The sequence below is a fragment of the Dreissena polymorpha genome, chromosome 13 (assembly GCF_020536995.1).
Source record: "Dreissena polymorpha isolate Duluth1 chromosome 13, UMN_Dpol_1.0, whole genome shotgun sequence".
Taxonomy (NCBI): domain Eukaryota; kingdom Metazoa; phylum Mollusca; class Bivalvia; order Myida; family Dreissenidae; genus Dreissena; species Dreissena polymorpha.
Genome location: NC_068367.1, coordinates 41,964,351 through 41,987,611, shown reverse-complemented (window position 1 = coordinate 41,987,611; position 23,261 = coordinate 41,964,351). Strand labels below are relative to the sequence as shown.

Genomic DNA, 23,261 nt, shown 5'->3' with positions numbered 1-23,261 from the left:
AGTGCACCCATTCTTTTAATCACTTTACTTTTACAAAGCCTTCATATATGTTTTACTTTAATATATGTTTCAATAAGTGGGAGGCAAAAACTAAATAAAAAATGTCTTCCAAAAGTTGCAAAAAGACCATACAATTTTAACCATGCCTTGAAATGTCTTGCTTTTTTAAAATCTGTTTAAATTCACAATAGAAACATATCCAAAGTAAATCAATATCCACAACAAATAAATGTTCAGTTCAGTGCTCATTTCATTATTCCCCAGCATATAAGAAGCGCCTATTATGGGGTACTTTATAAAGAAGGAAGACAATCTGTTCAGTATTCACATACACCTGGGAGTAAAATTTGTTACAGGCCACTTGCCCTTAATTACTTCTCGGCTGATAACACTACTTTGCTCTTACTTTGATGACGCCCCACAAATCCAAATTTTTACAGTAACCAATACCAAGACATGATTTTTTTCTAAGTATAAAATTGAAAACATTAACTTTGTTTCATATGTTTAGGGAAAATAAGTTTCAGTCAGTAAAAATATTACCCACACACCCCCTCAAACACAAATCATATACATGTAACAGGGCTTGGTTTGTCTCATCTTTGTGAAGCGTTTCAGCCCACTCATTTTAAATTTGTTAAGTTGTGAACAAATGAGGAGCAACTCCTTAAAATTGCCAAAATTTGAGTCACAAACTTGTTTTTAGTTGTGAAACTTTCAGTCACGAAATTCTCAAATCCCTAAGAAGGAAAAATAGCCCTGAATCATGCTCTTTGAAAAATGAAGTTTCATGATCCTAGGCGTAAGCATTATTAGTTATCATCCAGAAACATTTTACATTTTGAATCATTATCACACCTTGACCTTTGACCTAGTGCCTGAAATCATAGGGTAATCTGCCAGTCATGATAAATGTGACATATATTGTATACCTCTTCAAAACAGGCCCTGAATGATAAACAGAGCAAAATATTAGTCTCCAATTCAAGCTGGAGACTGGAGTGTTACAGCGCTGATCCTGGAAAAATATTTATACTCGTTGGCATGACACTTAACGGGTTTAAAAAAATAATAATTTTTTCGTGGACACTTAAATTCGTGGATTTTGTATTTTCGAAAAAGGAATTTGCCCTGGGTGATTTTGTTATGTGTTTGAGCTAATTTCATGGATCAGATAAGCCCACAAAATCAACATTAATTAATGTCCCACAATTAAAAATGAATTAACAGTTCAAAATCACATGTTTTCTAGAAATGTGTTTGATGAGATTTATTTTATTTGTTTTTAATTTAAAATCAGACTTAACTTGAGTCTTATTCTGGGACCACTGGGCTGAATGAATTTATATAATGTCCTCCCACATTAGCCTGCGCAGTCCTCACAGGCTTAACCTGAGACGACAATATCCACCAAGACTTGATTTTTGTTTGGAAGAAATTCCCTTAAACTAAATTTCCTCAAAAGGGGAAAGCATTATCCCTGATAATTCAGAGTGCGCACTGCACAGGCTAATCTGTGGATGGTACAATAACATGCATTAAGCACCCTTTTCCCATAAAAGGCTCACTTGGTATCATCTTGTACAACTCTGTAACAGACTGTAGGGGGACTTACTTTGAGCCTCATTCTGAGACAAAGGGCTTAATAAATTGTGCACTAAGTGCACTAGCCTATACAGCCACAACAGGCTTATCAGGGACAACACTTTCCGCTAGACTGACATTTTTTTTTAAGAAGAGACTTCCTATATTCAAAAAATTGCATAAATGCGGAAAGTGTCATCCATGATTTTCCTGTTCAGACTACACAGGCTAATCTGGGACCACACTTTACACACATGCACTTAGTCACTGTACAGACTACACAGGCTAATCTGGGACCACACTTTAAGCACATGCATTAGTCCCTGTGCAGACTACACAGGCTAATCTGGGACCACACTTTACACACATGCATTTAGTCCCTGTACAGACTACACAGGCTAATCTGGGACCACACTTTACACACCTGCATTTAGTCACTGTACAGACTACACATGCTAATCTGGGACCACACTTTACACACATGCATTTAGTCCCTGTACAGACTACAACAGGCTAATCTGGGACCACACTTACACACATGCATTTAGTCCCTGTACAGACTACACAGGCTAATCTGGGACCACACTTTACACACATGCATTTAGTCCCATTATCCCAGAGGGAGGCACATATGTTCTGAAAAACACTCAACAACAGACTGTAAGCAGACTTAACTTAAGTTTGTGGAATGAGGCCCGAGTCCTTCTAATAGCGAAATTCTTGGTGTTTGACCACAAATTGGGACATTGTGTTGTTGGTTTTTTGCTTACAAATACTATACAATTGAGAATAGCGTTTTCAATATTGCATTTAATAAGGTCAAATTATTAGAGTTGGGTAGAGAGATAAACATGGTATTGTGATTAATTTCTTTTACTTTACCTTCAATTGGGAATTTTTAGGAGTTGTTTGGGAAAAAAAACATAGTTCCAGCATTTGGTATGGGGGCCGATTTTGGCCACAATATTTGACAAAAAAACAATAACACAGTTTACACATCAAGAACTTAACACCTTCTGCAAACAGGCTCTATACGATCAAGGCATTCAAGCTTTACTAAATATCTCACAACGTTATACCAACTCAATGCCTGCATGGGGATGACAGAAATTCTTGTGGTGTTTTGTTACTGAGGTTCTGTATTTATAAGTTGGAAAGCACAAGCTGAAGAATGTTTTGATTTATTGATCCTCAAGTAAATGAAGTCGTGCTGTAACACGATACATAAAAGAAAGACCCAATTTTAAACTTCTATGAAATCATATTTTTGTCCACTTCATATTTAGCATTTGAATACAGAGGGTAACACTGTAAAACCATTATTTAATCTCCTAATTACTTAATGATTACAACTGTCAAACCATATAAAGCAGCATCACCGGCAACAATAAGTAGATGGGTAAAATCAGTGTTAAAAGCTGCTGGTCTCGGGAACACATTTAAACCTCACAGTACAAGGGAAGCTTCCAACATTAAAAGCTAATCATTTAGTTGTTTTCATTGCAAACTATCTTAGACACGGGCGGCTGGTCAATGCAAAACATTTGCTAAATATTATCAAAAGAAGTTCACAATGAAAATCAACATTCTATGGTTTTTCAATCAGCTATTTTATGTGGAAAATAAAAAGTGTACATATTCTATCATGAATTCTTGTTTATCTCTTTATTTCCTGCACAAATTTGCAGAAATTCTCTAAAATCTCGTGTGGGGCTCATTAAGGGGTTATGCAGGAGATGAAATTGAATAATTAATCGAGACTTACCTTCGTAGATGGGAAGGTGAAGATTGATTGTCATTTCATCTACTGCAAACCCCTTAAGAGCTCAACACGCCCTACCCAATCCCACCCATTCCATCTTTTCTACAAATTTGTTAAAACAAAGTATTCCTTAATGAATACTTTGCTAACTCTAAAGCCTGATATTCTTGGCTGCGGAAGCTGCGTCATCTCTCGTGTAGAGCTCTTAAGGGGTTTGCAGTAGATGAAATTACAATCAACCTTCACCTTCCCATCTACGAAGTAAGTCTCGGTTAATTATTCGTTTGAGGCTATTTTTTGTTGATTTTAAGGTTTTACCAATCCACAAATTTATCATAAACACATGGGAAATGAACTGACACAAATTTCTCATTTATTTTTCCAAACTCAGTAATCCACACATTAACTTATTATATGTCCATGAAATACTATTGTAATCACCAACAGTTCATGAGGAGGAATATCAATGATTTTGCAATATACAAACAATTTAACCTTTCCTTGACAGCCATTTAGCCAATATAGCCTCTCCAGTTACCACAAGACCTAGCTGCCTGCTGACCAGTGGCTGATAGCCATCTTATCAATATCAGTACCCCATCTTTACAGGCATTATGGAAAAACGCTGTTTTATGACCCTCATTGCTTTTAAAACCTGATATTCTCATAAAAATTGAAATATAATTGAAAATACTCATATGATAATTTAAGCTAATAAAATTTCCTTCCTGTGGTGTAAACTGTATGTTTATACCTTAATTTATTGGTCAGTTATAGTCATGCAAAGTTGACCGTTGTGTGTTTACTACTGCATTTAAATGCAAATCTCTTTCCAGCTCATATAGAACTTTGCGAAGTTGATGTGTTGAATCAAATACAAATAATTATATTTTGGAATATTAATTTTTTTTCTTACTTTCCAAACTACAATTTTTCTTTCTTGAAGATTTTTTTATTTTATAAATTCATTCTGCAAGCCTCAAAATTCATGTAAATTCTTATAAATAACAATAGAAAAACACAGAGTTTTCTCAAACAACTTCATATGCATTTTCAAAATAAATTGTATTATTTCTTATAAAATTCGTATGATACTTGGTATTTCTATTACATTAATTCCCTAATGAGTTATAAACATTTATAGATACCGGTAACAATTTAAATTGGATGTTGCATAATGTGCCATGAATATTCATATAATTAATTTGCATTTTATTACCGATCGAAATCAGGCAATGTCGGCGTCTTCAATAAGTCTTCAATTTGTGTATTTATTTGCAAAATTCCAAGTTTTTATGCAATATTCACTTCCAGTTTATATCTGATCGCCGACATATAACTTTATAACCCAGAAGTCGCCAACAAAACCCGTGTATTTGTGTACCAAATTACAAAACGCCGAGGTAACATGGCACGCGCGCCAATGTCATCTGAAGACTACTGCTGCATTCCGGTAAACATGTTTATTCAAAGTGTCTAGAAACCCGTGTTTCTTATCCCTAATGTTAGATTAGCATGTGCGCTATTAATTATTATTGGTCAGTTCAAAGGCATATTGAAGACCGCCGACTGCGTCTTAGTTTTATTGCCCAATCAAGCACAGATAATCCAATATCCTGTGTATTACGAAACACAACTTTAGATAAGCACGTGTCGTTTGTAAAAACATTTTAGTGTACATGCCATTTAACATATCGATGTAATAGTCGTATATGATCTCGGAAACAAACATTTACGATATAATGGAATCAAACAACAATAAGAATGAAATCAATTTACACCCAAATGATATTACATCCCTATGGGACGTGTTTATTTTTGCGACATTTTTAACGAGTCATTAATACGTTTTCGGAAAATGTCCAATTAAATATGGTCGAGAATAGCAGTTATTTTAGGACATTACGAAATGCCTGAAGCGCGCACATCCCGGAACGTGATTTACGCATGTCAAATGGTAAACCCTCGTCTTGATTGGTCGCCAATTGCATCATAACTTTAAATAGCAACATTACCGGATGTTTACTCGACGTTTAGAAAAATGATGAACGCAGGTGTATATGCATTTCTGTTACACTTAAAACGTCATTTTAAGCATTTAAATAGCAAATTAAATCGTGACGCGAAAAAAAACGCGTATATATCAGGTAATAGATTGGGTAGTAGAAATGCGTAGATAACAGGGAATCAATACAGGCGTAGATAAGCGTATTTGACAGGGAATCGATAGGGTCGTAGAAACGCGTACCCTGTCAAGGAAAGGGTTAAGAGGATATTTTTACCTTATGTAAATTCATTCTGTTCTTTACCACCTCATCTTTTTGCATTCTTAATAACAGGAAATACACAGACTGCGCGTCCTGGTGTATTTATGGGTCTGTAAAACAGACCCATAACCGAAGCATTTATTGTTTTTTTAAATAAGTGCCTTATTATATTACAGTGCTTTCAACAGGAATTTTTTCAGACGCCCCGGGGCCATTGGGGGGGGGGGACGAGATTTAACAAAAATGTTTTTAAACCTTTCCCGCATAGATATGCATAATCGTGCCACGATTGATTCCTTAATACATCCGTATGAAACCATCTTTTTATCTATTACTGCCAACTTGCTACTTTTACCGTTGCTACTCATTACCCTATAATCCGGTATATTCCATTATAAAAAGGACATTCTGATAAATATTTAAGATAAAAGTGCTCAAAATTTCCAAGAAACGCAACATTCACCATTTGTTGTCAAATTTTGGCATATCTGTTACTGTGTAAAGATGTGATAAAAACGTCCAATCAGGGCGTTTTTTCCCACTTAACAGGCGTAAATCGCCTGACGTGATGTTCCCGGTTTTTATGCATATAATTATTATATCTCAATCATACTTCATTCATATTAGATCTAACAAAGTAATAACTATCATAAATGATTTATTCGTATAATTTGATATATTAGAAAGAATGAGATTAAATTAGTTTTTTCCAAATCAATTGACTTTTCACAGGAAAATATAACAAAACCACAATGGCATTTTTCCCCAAAATGACAAAGAAAAAGGTCTTACAAAGGGTCTATGTTACCTTCTGCGTATTCAGGTTATTCTTGTTCACCAATCCTTTCCCCCTTAATAGTTTTTACTAAACCAACTTTAATTGTGAAACTTTACAACTTTAAATGAGAGAATTAACAACTAAAAATGTAAGACTACATAATTTTAAATGTGATACTCGCCAACTTTAACTGTAAAACAATTCAACTTTTAACATGACACTAAACACTTAAAATATGAGACTGTACACATTTGAATGTGCACAACTTATTACGTGAGACTAAACAACTTGCAATAGACAATACAACACGTCATAAGACACAATACTGTAAGTATATGAGTACTTGATCAAACACGTATTACCTATGGATTAGACAGAAATGCAAAAACAGATGAAAGTCTATGGTGAATTAAGTATATGATACTCTGTCTTGCTACCAGGGCCATTATACTAGTAATTATAGCCTATTATGGTTAAATCTATTATATGTACGTGATATTGAATCGATACTAGTTGATGTCTACATTTTATGCCATTGTTTTTGTAAGACAGACCTTAGATGTAAAGTTTAGTCACTGGCGTTGAAAGTGTGTGCATAAAGATATGAAAGCAGAATAGTGATTTTGTCTTTGCAAACATCCGGTTTCTAATTTAAATAAAAATCATATTAGATCATAATCAGTTATACGTGAACACAAATACTTATAAATTTAGAATTTTTTATTTGTATTTTAATTGTACTAAGTTTCAACATATAGGGCTTTATAAGGAAGTGACTCATTGTTGCAATCTATCAAACACTTGTTTGGCAAATATTGCATTGTAAATTTTAACCAGTAAATATTTATATTTTTTTAGACTTTTGAGGAATGGGGCTGAATTTAGGCCCAATCTTTGACACAATTAATAACACTGTAAGGTCTCACCTGAAGCTCAGAAGCTGAGCTGATATGCTGGCCTCGCGGATATTGTTAAGGGCCGAGTTTGAGTTCTGATTAACTTCGGGATGAGTCGAAGGGCGTACTGGACCATACAACAAAACTGTTGTCACGTTTTTAAGCCTTCTTTAGTCTCAATTCAATGCGATGCCCTTTGGGCTCGAAGTGCAAAACCGTACGTGTTTACTTTTAGCAACTTGTTTTCAATCATGTGGGAATTCGCGTCTGAGGCACACCACATGAATATATTGTGCGCTGAGGATAGTCCGTAACCCTTCTACTGTCCTAACTATCTACAGCAGATATACTTCTGAATGAATAGTTTCGATTGTTCCTTGATTTGCTCCCGTTCCTCGCTGAATATATAGCTGTCTTATAAAGAATTAAACAAACTATTCAACGTTTTAATCCTTTGTGAGATTCTTCGTGATGTCCACAGTGAGAACTAACTGTTAGCGTTAACTGTTAGCGTTACCATAGGTGCTGCTATAACGTCTCGCTTCTGTAACACTCATCCCACTCGGGCACTAGAGCTAAACAAAACTACTCGGGCTTGCTTGGGGAAATCTCAACACAGACATTTCAGCTGTTCATAACAGCGCGTGTGAAAACTTGACGTGCTGAGGATTTATTGCAGAACAGACTTGTGTTATGATGCTGACCCTTGTGGCCGGAGGTCCAGTGGGAGGAGCTAGGGATCAGGGAAGGCAAAGGATCATTTAGTATTGGAGCTCCTGCAGGCCGGACTGGTGCTGTTGCTTGGCCAACTGGATATCAATGCTGGTGCTCACCTGAAAACAACAACCACTAGAGTGGGGGATATGAACTTGTTACACATTTTTATATTACAATGTATAATACACTACATATATGCCTCTTGATTGGATGTGAAGGTTTTCAACAGCAAACATAATTATCTGAATTTCTAATTTGGAATTTAATTGGTGCCTTGTCCTAATAGAAATTAATGAAAATTAATGCAATTAAACCATTTCGTATTAAAACATTAAGTGTTGGCTAATGCTTTAATAACCTGTAAATTCATAATAATTATTCTTACTTTACTTTCAGTGTAATTGTATAAGCCAAATTGCCGCTCATCAATATTAGAAGCTTTCGTCCCATTTTAGCATGTGAAATCCACGTAAGCAAATCCGTGACGATACTGGATTTTCACAAAAGAAGATACTTATTTTTCAACAAAACAGACCTTTAAAGAGGTAATTGTTGTCCCTAAGTAGCCTGTGCGGACTGCACAGGCTAATCTGGGACTAAAATCTAAGCACATGCATTAAGCCCTATTTTTTCACAGCGCGGCTCATTGATGTTTTTAGCAAGTTTTTCCTGCATAACAACAAAAACAAGGGCTGTTTGTAAAACATGCATGCCCCCCATATGGGCTGTCCGTTGTAGTGGCAGCCATTGTGTGAATACGATTTTTTGTCACTGTGACCTTGACCTTTGACTTAGTGACCTCAAAATCAATAGGGGTCATCTGCGGGTCACGATCAATCTACCTATGAAGTGTCATGATCCTAGGCAAAAGCGTTCTTGAGTTATCATCCTAAAATCATTTTACTATTTTGGGTCACTGTGACCTTGACCTTTGACCTTGTGACCTAAAAATCGATAGGGGTAATCTGCAAGTCATGATCAATCTACCTATGAAGTTTCATGATCCTAGGCGTATGCGTTCTTGAGTTATCATCCAAAAACCATTTTACTATTTCGGGTCACCGTAACCTTGACCTTTGACCTAGTGACCTGAAAATCAATAGGGGTCATCTGCCAGTCATGATCAATCTACCCATGAAGTTTCATGATCCTAGGCGTATGCATTCTTGAGTTATCATTCAAAAACCATTTTACTATTTCTGGTCAACGTGACCTTGACCTTTGACCTAGTCACCTCAAAATCAATAGGGGTCATCTGCAAGTCATGATCAATGTACTTATGAAGTTTCATGATCCTAGGCCCAAGCGTTCTTGAGTTATCGTCTGACAACCACCTGATGGACGGACCCGACCGACAGACCGACATGAGCAAAGCAATATACCCCCCTCTTCTTCGAAATTTAAATTCACACTAGACAACAATTCCAAAGTAAACCATCATGTCATAAAAGTGTAAGACATATTACAAATTAATAAATATGAAACAATTTAATGGCAACAACTCACTGCTGGTACATATTGACAGTTCTCTCCCTTGTTAGTGTAAGCTAAATTTATTAAAGGCCACAATATACTAAATGATTTCCCCTATATAATTCAATGTAAAGCGACAAATTAAAGAGAAAATTAAATGCAACATTTTGAACATAGAGACCACCATAACCATACTTTTACTGAAAGTTCATTCTAAGCTGAATCAATTTAAGCAATAAAAAAGATTATGTCATGTTAAAACTCAACATTAACTTTACTCAAATCAAACTCTACTTCTTTTGCACCTTAAATTTTCCGGCCATTTTCTAGTGCAATGTAACTGTTTTTCAGGTCAAATTTGTACTTAAGTCTCTATATTTTTATCATATGTCAGGGATTAAGTAGGAGCACCTTTTCTTTCCCTTCCAATATATCCAAGAGATAAAGGCAGAACACCAGTCTAAAGTGTTTAAAACATGGCCTCGAGTAAAATATGATTTTTTTTATTGAGAACAGCCCAACATAAAACGATTATTTAGTATAATGTTACCTATAAGAAAACCTGAACTGTTTAAAACGCAAAAAAATATGCACTTCCTTATCATTTTTCATCTGTCCTCAATGTGCATGCCAAATTTAGATCGATCCTTCACATAGAAATGTCTTTGAACAATGAAAATTATATAATAATGCCTGATAAGACATATGGCTTCCATTGTCGATGCTTAGATTTATAAAGGGCTTTCAAGAGCAAATAACATTAACTATATAACATTATACAGTAAATATACTGTAAACTTCTTATATGCTATATCGAAGAAGAATTATAATATTATTAAAACGTGTTTTGGGCTTCTTTCAGTGCGAATTTGTGAGTTTAGAGGTGCTCAATACGAGTTTCTCTACTTTTTATCATCCCCCGCCATAGGCGGAGGGATATTGTTTTGGCGTTGTCTGTCGGTCCTTCCGTCCGTCCGTCTTTCCTCCCGTCTGTCCGGAGCCATATCTTGTAAGTGCTTTGGTGGATTTCATTGAAACTTGGTATGAGTATGCATATGGATAAGAGGATGATGCACGCCAAATGGCATTGTACACCATCAGTTAATAACAGAGTTATGGCCCTTTGTATCCTTGAAAATGCTTTTTGTGTGTCCGGAGCCATATTTTTGAAGTGCTTTGGCGGATATTATTGAAACCTGTAATGCGTATATATATGGATAAGAGGATGATGCACGCCAAATGGCAATGTACACCATCAGTTAATAACGGAGTTTGTGGCCCTTTGTATCTTGTAACAATGTGTTTTGAGTGTCAATATAATAATTTTGTGTCCAGAAGCATATTGGCGTGTGCTATCAATTCAACGAATTTGCTTGTTTTAATTATTTTCCCATACAAATTTTCCAATTTAATTATTTTCTTACACTTTCAATACTTGTTAATTCCATGAAACAAAACGCATTTATTCCATGAAACTAACAAGAACGCATAATATCCTGTGAAAAAATGGTTGGTTTTATGTAAATCATGCTCCTTTGTGACGGGGCCTGTTTTGACTAAAAAAAACACTGTATACTCAATGAAAACTTAACACCCTCCTCGCAATAAGACTCTATACGGCATTAGATGGAATAGATTCCAATCGAATAGGCTTAATTAAATATCTTACAGCTTACAAAAACTCAAGGCCTGCATGGGGATGACAGAAATTATTGCGGTGTTGTGTTTCTGAGGTGTCTGTATCGTAAGTTATAAAGCATCGGCTGGAAAAGGGGTTTGAGAGTTATTGATCATCAAGTAAATAAGTTGTACTGAAAACACGATATACACAAGAATAGACGCCATTTTACCTTCTGTGAAATCATATCATATCATTCTCGTACACTTCACTTATTTATACACTGTAAAAACACTATTATTCGCGGGGACATTATTTTTTATTGATTTTAAGGGTTAAACGATCCACAAATTAAATACAAACACACTGGAAATAACTTACACAAATTCCATATTTATTGTTTCCAAACTGAGAAAGTCATGCATTAACTACCACGTCCATGAAAGTCTTTTTTTAACCCCGAAATAACATGCGGACGAATATATATGATTTTACAATAAACAAACAATTTTAAAGGATATTTTACCTTATGTAAATTCATACCATTCTTTGCCACCTCATCTTAATAAACAGGAAATACACAAGCAGGGCTCTTCCTTGAGTATTCATGGGTCTGTTAAACGGAGCCATACTCAAAGCGTGTTATATGCTGTTCCTTATGAAAATTATATCTCAATTATGTTTCAATTAGATCTACAAAGTTTTATAACTATTATAATAGGATTTTATTCCTATAATTTGAATTATAATTAAACTTATATTAAATGTGTTTTTCCCAAATCAATGGACTTTTAGCACAAAACAAATTCAAAATCCCAAAATTGCATTTTTTCCCAAAGTGGCCAAGAAAAGGCCTGACAAGCGTCTCTTTTACCTTCTGCGTCATGCTTGTCCCCCACATCCTCAGCATCGTTGTCCCGACCCAGCAGCAACTAAAGCAGCAGAATAGCTTGATGTATTTCTTGTATGTATATTTAGGACTCACACACACTGATATAAATTTAATAACAATCAATAAGACATGTTCAACATCATAAAATATGGCAAATTAATAAATCTCACATCAAGTGTAACCTTTCTGTAAACGTTGCGTAAAATATCAATATATACTCCTCCAAAGATAACTTAAACAATTTCATATTTTATTAAAAAGTATTCATCCATATACATTTCTTACATGGCATGGTGTTTATAGAAATGAAAGTCTAAAAATAGCCTCAGTTGCTATGTACATGTGCATATATGTAGAAATATTAAATTTTCAGTTGAAATGCTTTGTTTTTTTCATGCAAAGTTTACAAGAACTAAATGTTAGGACAATAATGACACAACGTTATGACAACATAACATAATATGCATTAGATCTTATGTTCCAACAAAAACCCTCACATTGTATAATCAGATAACAATATGTGCACATAAATCATTTGTATCTTTAACTACACAAACAATGTTGTATTGTAACATCACACACTACTATGTTCGTATGCTAAACAACACATTGTCATTGAAATACTAATCACTAATAACAACAACTAATACATACATGTACACACTATTCCACTCTGAACACCAGGATGTTGTCGTCCCCAGCCTGTCCCACAATGATGGATGATGTGGTGCTGCTGTAGCAGACTGACCGTGGCCACACCACTCCATCCTCCTTAGTAGCCAGCGTAGCCAGCTTACTCTCTCCCTCCCAGCCCACCTGTAGTACAGTGTCGGACAGGCCTCCACAGACCAGCACCTGGCCTGCAGGGTCACATGTAGACCACGAGGGGCACCTAGTGCTGGGTCTGTGTATGTAGCCAGGAGTGTGCCATCCCTGGCCAGGGATGAGAAGCTTGTCATGGTACCAGCTGGTGATGTACAGCCTGTCTCCTGTGGGACTCACAGCACACTTGTATACTGCAAAACAGAGTAACATCAAGATATTGAATTACTGTAAATGTTAAATAATCTTATTAAACATACTGCAGTGATATTGTAGTACGCATATGTTGCTATAAAGAGGCCTTTACACATCTAAAATATATGCATACATTTCAATGATTCAATAGTAAAACATGACAATAAACTTCAGTAGCAGAGCTATTTAGTTAACGTTTGACATGTTGAAATGCGACTGTTGAGTAAGATATGAATTGAAGTAAAACAATTACACAGATGAAAACAATTACACATATTGAAACAATTGCACAGTTCAATCAACAGGTAAACATAGTGTTCATGTACAATCATTTAAAAACCACAAAATTAAGACAGGGTCAGAAAGTGTCTCTTTCCCAGGAACTCAGTTTCTATTTATAGACATGCCATGTAGTGACAGTCAAAATTCTTCATTACTCATGTTTATAAATCAATATTTCTGAATCTTGTTTTGGCTACTGTCGCATTCAATGGGCACATATGAATTATAGAACAAATAGTTTATAAAACATCAGTGGGTTTTCTGCTATTACATCTGAATTTTATTTTATTATCATCTCACAAAGTATATAACTATAATTTATATGATTTTTTTTTCAAAATAACAAGATAAAGGCCTAATGGGTCAATATTTGTTGATTAAAAAAATAAATCCCAACTCGGTTCATTTAGTCAATAAAAATTCCCAAATTTGTCATTGTATGGATTTAAAGCGGGTATATACGATTTTTTATATGTGTTTATTTGTAATATATTGATAAAATATGTTACAATTACACAAAATAGACAAGAAAAATTATACATTAAAGCCGAATTTCATAAAATGCAGCAAAGACAAATTAGCGGCCCGAGCCGATTGTGACGAACATATTTTCCTACAATAACCGAAGCATTCGTCTTTGTATTAGGATTGGAGTTAGTGTTCGTGTGTCGTATGAATAGATATCGTTGCAGAAATTAAAATAAACCGTTAAACTAAGTTTAGATTCACATTGTACATGTATGATATACATGCTGGCGAATTCGGCTGTACAGCCGTTTTCAATTTGAGAATTAAATATCTGGCTTATTTCGCATTTTTCGACACATGTTCTTCTTAGCTTTTATTTTAATTTATATTGAAATATATATATAATTAGTTTTTTACACATTTTATATAAATTCATAAATATTTGACAAAATCGTATATACCCGCTTTAAAATAACACAATTTGACTAGACTCCTTTGTCCACAATGGCTAGACAAATCCCTGTACATAATACACATGTTATCAGGATGGATTCACCATGATTCTTACCTGTCCAATCAAGCTGATCTATATTGGTAGAGTCTGTAGATCAGTTTGCCATTCAGTGAGTATTTGTACAGTTCTTGACCAGAGGTGACAAAAGGTCTCCTTGGTGATGGGTAATACATGTACATTCATGTTGTAACTGAAACTTCCTGCCAGAAACAAGCTTTCCCTGGTTGACAGTGATAAACTGGACCTCATGTATCTTGCTATCATGGTCATTCACAGCCACTGCAACCTCACTGGGTGTGATCAAACAAATGTCAACTGGCGGAGCATTCACATCCCAGTGACTCACCACCTGGTACTGCTGGTTCAGCAGCTTGACATTCTGATTTTTCCAGTCTACAACCAGTACCTGCCCATCAGTCAGAACACATATGCCTGAGATAATACAATTATATGAATCACTTGGTATTCTCACATTGTGCTTAGTATTACTCTGGACATTAAACGCCTTGCCTGACTTTCCTAGCAGAGTTAATGCCTGCTGTATTATATGCTTACATTTTATGCTGGCTATAAGGCAGAGCTCCTTATTATCTCCAATTTTCTGAACAAATTCATGGAAATGTGACAAGTCATTGTGAAGACTGGTGCATTTATGAATAGAACTTGTAATTGACCCTTTTATGCTTATAACTTCATCTCTCATCTCGTTTAGTTCCTTCACAGTAATATTATCAAATTCATTTAAGATAAAAGAACACTCCTACACATCTCTTCTTTTAAATATTGCTCATGTCCGCCCGATGTACTCACATAACTATTACCACACTCATCTATATCATCTATATTAAAATTTAAATTGCCACGCATTTGTTCTATCATGACTGCCCCATGTTCCTTATATGTTCTTAGCAATGCCTGAACACTGAGCTCCTGACTGATCTGAAGGCTTTTGATTTCTCCCAGAACAGTTTCCAGCTCCACTGACAGTCCCTGTAGGTCTGTGGGCTGCATGTCAGTCAGCTCATTAATTGGAGTCACTTTACTGCACTGGCTGAAATAAACAATCAATACATGTACATACCAAGGAATAGTCAGTGATATTATGTAATGCTTTAAACAAATCTACACATTTAAACAAGGGCTGTTTGTAAAACATGCATGCCCCCCATATGGGCTGTCCATTGTAGTGGCAGCCATTGTGTGAGCACGATTTTTGTCACTGTGACCTTAACCTTTGACCTAGTGACCTGAAAATCAATAGGGGTCATCTGCGAGTCACGATCAATGTACCTATGAAGTGTCATGATCCTAGGCAAAAGCGTTCTTGAGTTATCATCCGGAAACCATTTTACTATTTCGGGTCACCGTGACCTTGACCTTTGACCTAGTGACCTCAAAATTCATAGGGGTCATCTGCGAGTCATGATCAATCTACCAATGAAGTTTCATGATCCTAGGCGTATGGGTTCTTGAGTTATCATCCGGAAACCATTTTACTATTTCGGGTCACCGTGACCTTGACCTTTGACCTAGTGACCTCAAAATTGATAGGGGTCATCTGCAAGTCATGATCAATCTACCCATGAAGTTTCATGATCCTAGGCGTATGCATTCTTGAGTTATCATCCGGAAACCATTTTACTATTTCGGGTCACCGTGACCTTGACCTTTGACCTAGTGACCTCAAAATCAATAGGGGTCATCTGCAAGTCATGATCAATCTACCCATGAAGTTTCATGATCCTAAGCGTATGCGTTCTTGAGTTATCATCCCAAAACCATTTTACTATTTCGGGTCACCGTGACCTTGACCTTTGACCTAGTGACCTCAAATCAATAGGGGTCATCTGCGAGTCATGATCAATCTACCTATGAAGTTTCATGATCCTAGGCGTATGCATTCTTGAGTTATCATCCGGAAACCATTTTACTATTTCGGGTCACCGTGACCTTGACCTTTGACCTAGTGACCTCAAAATCAATAGGGGTCATCTGCAAGTCATGATCAATCTACCCATGAAGTTTCATGATCCTAAGCGTATGCGTTCTTGAGTTATCATCCGAAAACCATTTTACTATTTCGGGTCACCGTGACCTTGACCTTTGACCTAGTGACCTCAAAATCAATAGGGGTCATCTGCGAGTCATGATCAATCTACCTATGAAGTTTCATGATCCTAGGCGTATGCGTTCTCGAGTTATCATACGACAACCACCTGGTGGACGGACCGACCGACCTACCGACCGATTGACCGACATGAGCAAAGCAATATACCCCCTCTTCTTCGAAGGGGGGCATAATAACAAGAACTATGGAAATGGAAACTAAATGAAAGCATGATATTTTGAGGCTTAATATGGAGGGAGAGCTTATACTTGCACATGCCTGTCTGTCCTTCCAACAGTGCAACTTTTATGTCACACGTTACTCAACAAGTATTCCAGACACTTTACAAATACAACTAAAAATGGCACGGCAGAGGCCGACGGGTATCCCAACGCTGCATGTATTGCCATAAAAGAAGTTCAGTATCAATTAGAAGTGAATCGGTGTAGAAATGAAAAAGTTAATGTAAAATAACCTAAACAAGTGCTGTCAGAGGACAGCGCGCTCGACTATTCGAGTGCTTGACAGTATAACGTAAGCCATCATGGGGTAATTGTTCAAATAATTCAATAAGATCAAAGTAATATATTCCGCAATGTATTGAACATTTGTAAAGACATAAAACAAAGTAATAAGATTTTATTTCAAATTTGATAGTAATAGCTTGGGTGGAAAGTTTGGACGGTCCTTCAAAAATAAAGTAAACAAGGCAATTGTCAAGCAATCTAGTCCCCTACTGGCTCCACCATTGTCAGAAATTCCACCATTTTCAGAATGTTATTTCATTTGCCATAGCAACCACAATTTTTGACTTAGGAACAAAATGAAATGACGTGCATAATGTCCATATTTCCATCTATCCATGTTGCAAGTTTCATGAAAAAATATTAAGAACTTTTAAAGTTTTTGCAGGATTCAGAAAAGCGTGACAGACTCACAGACAGACGCACAGACAGACTCACAGCCAGACACACAGAGCGCAAACCATAAGTCCCCTCCGGTGAAACCAGTAGGGGACAATAAATATTTGTATTTTAGAGGGGGTATAATGTGGGGTGTGGTAATTTATTAGATGATCTTTCGAAAATAAAGAATTTTTTTTTGGGGGGGGGTTGGGGGTGGGGGGCAGGGATTCTGGGTTGGGGCGTGGGGTATTATTTGGGTGGAATCCATTGTGGTATTCAGGTAAGTGTTGTTTTGTCAAAGTATTAATACAAGTTTATCATAAATAAAGAAGTTATGGCAATTTAACTAAAATTTACTATTGACCTTGAGAGTCATGGTCATTCAAAGGTCAAGGTGAAATTGAACTTGGCAGGTACAGTACCCTCATGATGGTAAGAAAATATTTGAAGTTTGAAAGCAATAGCTTTGATACTTTATAAGTGAAGTTGATCTAAACACAAAATTTAACAAAATATTCAGTTACTAAGACAAAAAGGGCCATAATTCTTACAAAATGCTTGATACAGTTGTCTGCTCTTGTTTATAGGTTGGGGTCATGTTGGTAAAGAAGTTTGCAAAATGTGAAAGCAATATGTCAAGGGACATTGAAAATATTTGAGGCGGTACGTAAACTTTAACATAGATTTATCAAAAATATGCATATTCTAAGTAAAAAAAGGGCCATAATTCTTACAAAATGCTTGATACAGTTGTCTGCTCTTGTTTATTGGTTGGGGTGATGAAACATGAAACAAGAGATGTGTTTTTCAGAAAAACAATGCCCCCTATTGCATCGCGTTGAAGCCATAAATTTGACATTTGACCTTCGAGGATGACCTTGACCTTTTACCACTCAAAACGTGTAGCTCCATGAGATACACATGCATGCCAAATATCAACTTGCTATCTTCAATATTAAAAAAGTTATGACCAAACTTTAACGAAGGTTAAAGTTTAAGGTAAGAAAAATAAATGATATTTGACCTTTGACCTTGAAAGATGACCTTGACTTTTCACCACTCAAAATGTGCAGCTTTGTGAGATACACATGCATGCCAAATATGAAGTTGCTATCTTCAATAATGCGCAAGAAATGAAACTTTAACCAAGATTAAAGTTTTGGGACACACACATACAATGAATGAATGAATGAATGATGAATGAATGAATGAATGAAGACAGACAGACAGACAGACAGACAGACAGACAGACAGACAGACAGACAGACAGACAGACAGACAGACAGACAGACAGACAGACAGACAGACAGACAGACAGACAGACAGACAGAAAAGTGTGACAGACTGACGGACTCACAGCTAGACTCACGGACACACAGAGCGCAAACCATAAGTCCCCACCGGTAATACCGGTAAGGGACAAAAACAAATAACACCTAGAGTAAGGGGAATTTTGACCCCAGCGTCAATCTTCACGCTAATTTTTTTGGCAAAATAGACCTTCGGGCTAATCAGATGGAATTTTGAATAGCCCGAAGACATGTTTGATAGCCCGAAGAGGTCAATATAAATTTTATGACTTTTTTGGCCAGGAACACCAAAATAGTTATTAACAATCAGAAAATCTACTTCCATTAGTAAAAACAGATGCATGTGATTACAGTAATAAAGGATATTCTGTTTCCTGTTGAAATGCATTTTATACAAAATGCACCAGATGATTATGCTGTTTATTTTAACTTTATTATTACACATGTTCTCATTCAATGATTCCATTAATCAGTTTGACCGGTGTTTGGTTTTATTTAAAGCAAATTGATTATTATTGTATTATTACTAGGACAATCGCCGGTAAATTTCCGAATTGTCGGCATGTGGCTTCAAAACAAAAAGGCCACCGTTTGTGTTAATTGCCCAATCTACCAAATGACAATGTCTGCTTCTTCAATTTACTCCCGATGTTTTGATAAGCATGTGTCAACCGTGAAAAGTATTGTATATTCGTAAGCAGATTTTAAGTAGCAAAGTAGGTCACGTAGCAGAAAGAGATTACAGAATAAACGAAAGTTCTACAATTATTAATAATTAGTTGAAAAAAACGTCTCCTAATACGCAAGAATAATTGAGTAAAACATATGGAAATCTATCTGTATTAAGGATCAATTTGTTTGTAAACCAATGCGTACAATATCCCTTACAGACTCTTTTATTTTTTTTGAAAAATTACTTCCTTCATTTTTCATGAATTATAAATACATTTTCGAAAAACACTTCTAAAATTAAATACGCTTCTAGATTAGTCATTATTTTAAAACATTACGAAGTGACCAATGCATTAACATCCCGAAACGTGATCTACGCATGGTCAGTTTGAATAATCTCATCTCGATTGGGCATCATCATTACTTTAAATAGCAACATAGCCGGATGTTTACACAACAGTTAAAAAAAATGGCGGCGGCATGTGTTCATGCAATTCTTTAAAAGTATAACGTCATTTTAGGCATTTAAATAGCGAATTTAATCGTGCATCTTAAAAACGGGTATAAATCAGGTTATTGATATAACGCTCAAATATTTAATCGACCTGTCGGGCTATTTTATAAGCATTTAGGATCGACCAACTGGCCCAAGAATCGACTTGGGCTTCGGGCTTGTAGGCTTATTCGAAGACTGCCCCAGCGTCATGATTTGATCAAACTATGTAGAGGACCACATAATGATGTTAAACACCAAACATTAAACCCCAGACCCTTGTGGTTTCTTAGAATACAATTTTTAAGGTTATTTACTACATCAGTCTAATTAAATCATTTGACACATAGGCTTGGTTAGTTTTGACCCCAGACACATGATTTGAGCAAACTTTGAAGAGGAGTACCATACTTTGTTACACACAAAATATCAGTTTTTGAGAAGATTTTTAAGGTTTATTGAAATAAACAATAAAGGTTTTTATACATCTGATCACTTGGAGTGGCAAGTTTGTCCCCATCAACATGATTTGAAACAAACTGAGTAGAAAACCACTTTAAGTATTACATGCAAAATAACTAACAATCTAGGACCCTGTGGTTTCTGAGACAATTTAGTCAACATTTATTTACTCACTGACAGATCAACAGACCAGAACAACCTCACAAAATACTCACAACTCTTGTATACCTGACTAAAACAAGAGATATATTCATCAGAGACACAATGCCCCCTATTGCGCCGCTTTGAAATACAAAAAAATACCTTTGACCTTGAAGGATGACCTTGACCTTGAACTGCCACTACCCAAAATGTGCAGCTTCATGAGAACGCTGCTTTGAAAAAAAATATTTTGTTTGACCTTGGACCTTGAAGGATGACCTTGACCTTGAACTTCCACCACTCAAAATGTGCAGCTTAATGAGATACACATGCACGCATAATATCAAGTTTCTGTCTTCAATAATGCAAAAGTACATGACAACGTTAATCTTTTTTTCGGACGGACAGACTGACATACAAACATACTGACATACTGACTGACGGACAGTTCAACTGCTATATGACACTCTACCGGGGCATAAAAAGTACATGATATAGGCTTACATGTTTCAGATATCTACTTTTTACAAAGTAATTATAACATCCAAAAGAATCATTAGATCATTTGATTAACTTAGGTTCACTTGTTCATGAAATTTTGTGCAAACACGAACACTGTCATATAATATTGTCTCACTTATTGTTAACCAATTGACAAAAAGCTCAATGAAATTTAATCAAAGCAGATTTTTTATCTGTGTGCATGTCTCTTTATGGTATATTTTAACTGTTTGATAATAGCTTAACTTGTCAACCCTTTAAAAAAGTTTCAACTGTTTTGTCAATTCTTATCATTATTTTCTGAAATCTAACCCAGAAACTAGTTACCAGTCATACAGACAAAAGAATGGGCAGACAAGCATGGAGTATGACAGATATAATTAGCAGAGCATTTTGATTTACACACAATTTTATGCTATTCCAACAAAACTCGAAATCAAAAATTATATTGATTATCAATAAAGTGATAAACCGAGCTCCCAACTGGTTGGAGAACATAAAATATAAATAAATATAAACTGATATAAAGGTTTATTGTTTAATATAAGATGTAGCCTGAAAGCCAAATCATCGGACAGGTCATTAAGTAACTTATGTAAGTTTGTTCTATCTGGAAAAATGTTATAATCAAAGTCGATATTATTTGACTGATTTTGTTCATTTATAGTTAAGGATAACATTAGAATGGGACAATGACTTATGTTTTCTTGAAATTAAGTTAATGAAAATTTGATTTACAACTGTAAAGTGATTATTAAATTGCATTTAAAAATGGCATTATATAATAAACATCTTTTTTAAACAGTAAGTAAATTAAAAGCTGACCAACAAATAGCATGCATGTAATGATTAGGAAATAAAAGTAAAGCAACTGCTAACAATAATCTCAATGACTGACTATGGACGCTGGTAATTTCATCATACAATTCCAGTATTTATAATACTAATAAACAACATAATTATTCGTTATCAGGTACCTGTGATTAAGCTCAACACAACTGGAGCAGCACAGCTCACTATGGCTATTGCACAATATTGTTATTTTTTCATCCTTGTGTATGTCACATGTTATGAGATAATTCTCCATCTTCTTAGAACGTGGCCACTTCATTATTTTATCCTTTCCATAAGGAGATTTTTTATTAAACCACCAACCATGCTGTCTATGAGATTGAATACACGGTTTGCAGTAATACTTGCGACATTTTTTACAGTAAAATTCTGCATCTATTTCTACAGACCGTTCTTTCTCGCAGATTGTACAACAATAATATTTAACCAAATCAAAATTTCTAGAAAATGCAGATGTCGCCATTTTGATAATTCACTTTCAACAAACAAGATTATACAATCTAAAATCAATTGAAATATTTATGTCCAAGTATATGTTACAATAAATATCCCAGAAAGCACACACAATTATTATTTAACACAGGCAAGTAATATGAAATTTTGAACTGAACTGAACAGCAACCAAGTTAACCGTCAAATGGCGATTGTATTATAGGAGTAAACAGTGTAACCATGTATACTGTCACCTGACTATTGGGTACTGAGTGTATTGATTACTTTAAACTGCAAAAAACAAGCTTTGTAGATAAACACTTTAAACCAGATTGTTTAACACACCACATTTTTAATTGCTCTAATACATGCCATGTTATGATAATATAATTATAATGATAATACAGAAGCTTGTTACATAAACATATTTTAATACAATATATTAGATACTTTTCCTCAAACAGCATTTAAAACTGACAAGTAATACTTGGCCATTTAAATGCAATTGCGCTAATTGACTAGTGTGAATATTGCATACTGACATAGCAAAAGCCTGAGTGATACACCTTCTGTTTTAAACACATGAATGAATAACATTGACAATAAATGTGTTTGATGCATTCATTATTAGTTTCGGATAAGTCATTGAGCCTGAGCTACTGAGAAAGTTGTGACCTTAATATTTTGTTAAACAATCAACATACTTGAAAGCTTTTCATAAATATGTCCAAATGTTGTGGGTTTTTTACTTTTATTATTCCACTGATTAAGTAATTTAAAATATGGTACAGACAATAACTACCATTTAATAAAAATCTTAAAGCAGTCAATTACTACACACATTCATTATTGTAGCTGCATGGGGTGAACCCAATTCTCTTAAATCTTAGAATATACATTTTGTTGATGTGAATGGGCAAAATGTTGAGTAGCAATCTTCAAATAAGTCCTAATCTAGGAGTGGATTAACAATGTCATTAAGGTAAGCGTGACTTTTATACTATATTAAGTTTTTTATAAACTCTTGTTAAAGCTGTAATTGTATCATCAACTTATCCTACAAAACAGTTTCAGTTGCAATAGATATTTTAATATCCCAATTGTGTGCTTCGTTAAAT

At 35.3% G+C, this 23,261-nt stretch overlaps 2 protein-coding genes across 2 annotated transcripts in view; both read right to left on the bottom strand.

Moving 5' to 3' along the window:
* Window positions 1–3,383, bottom strand: part of LOC127854617 (uncharacterized) — a 48,847-nt gene extending 45,464 nt beyond the window's left edge. Inside the window, exon 1 of the mRNA XM_052389680.1 lies at window positions 3,350–3,383. Coding sequence (XP_052245640.1) covers window positions 3,350–3,383 — 34 coding nt within the window. The remainder of the gene's footprint in view (window positions 1–3,349) is intronic.
* Window positions 3,384–14,420: 11,037 nt separating this feature from the next.
* LOC127856187 (tripartite motif-containing protein 45-like) lies at window positions 14,421–22,336 on the bottom strand. The gene is made up of 2 exons (XM_052392260.1): window positions 21,837–22,336; window positions 14,421–15,319 (listed from the first exon to the last, which is right to left on the bottom strand). Exons 1-2 carry the CDS (start codon window positions 22,172–22,174, stop codon window positions 15,010–15,012), a joined length of 648 nt encoding a protein of 215 aa, XP_052248220.1. The 5' UTR covers window positions 22,175–22,336; the 3' UTR covers window positions 14,421–15,009.
* Window positions 22,337–23,261: the final 925 nt, after the last annotated feature.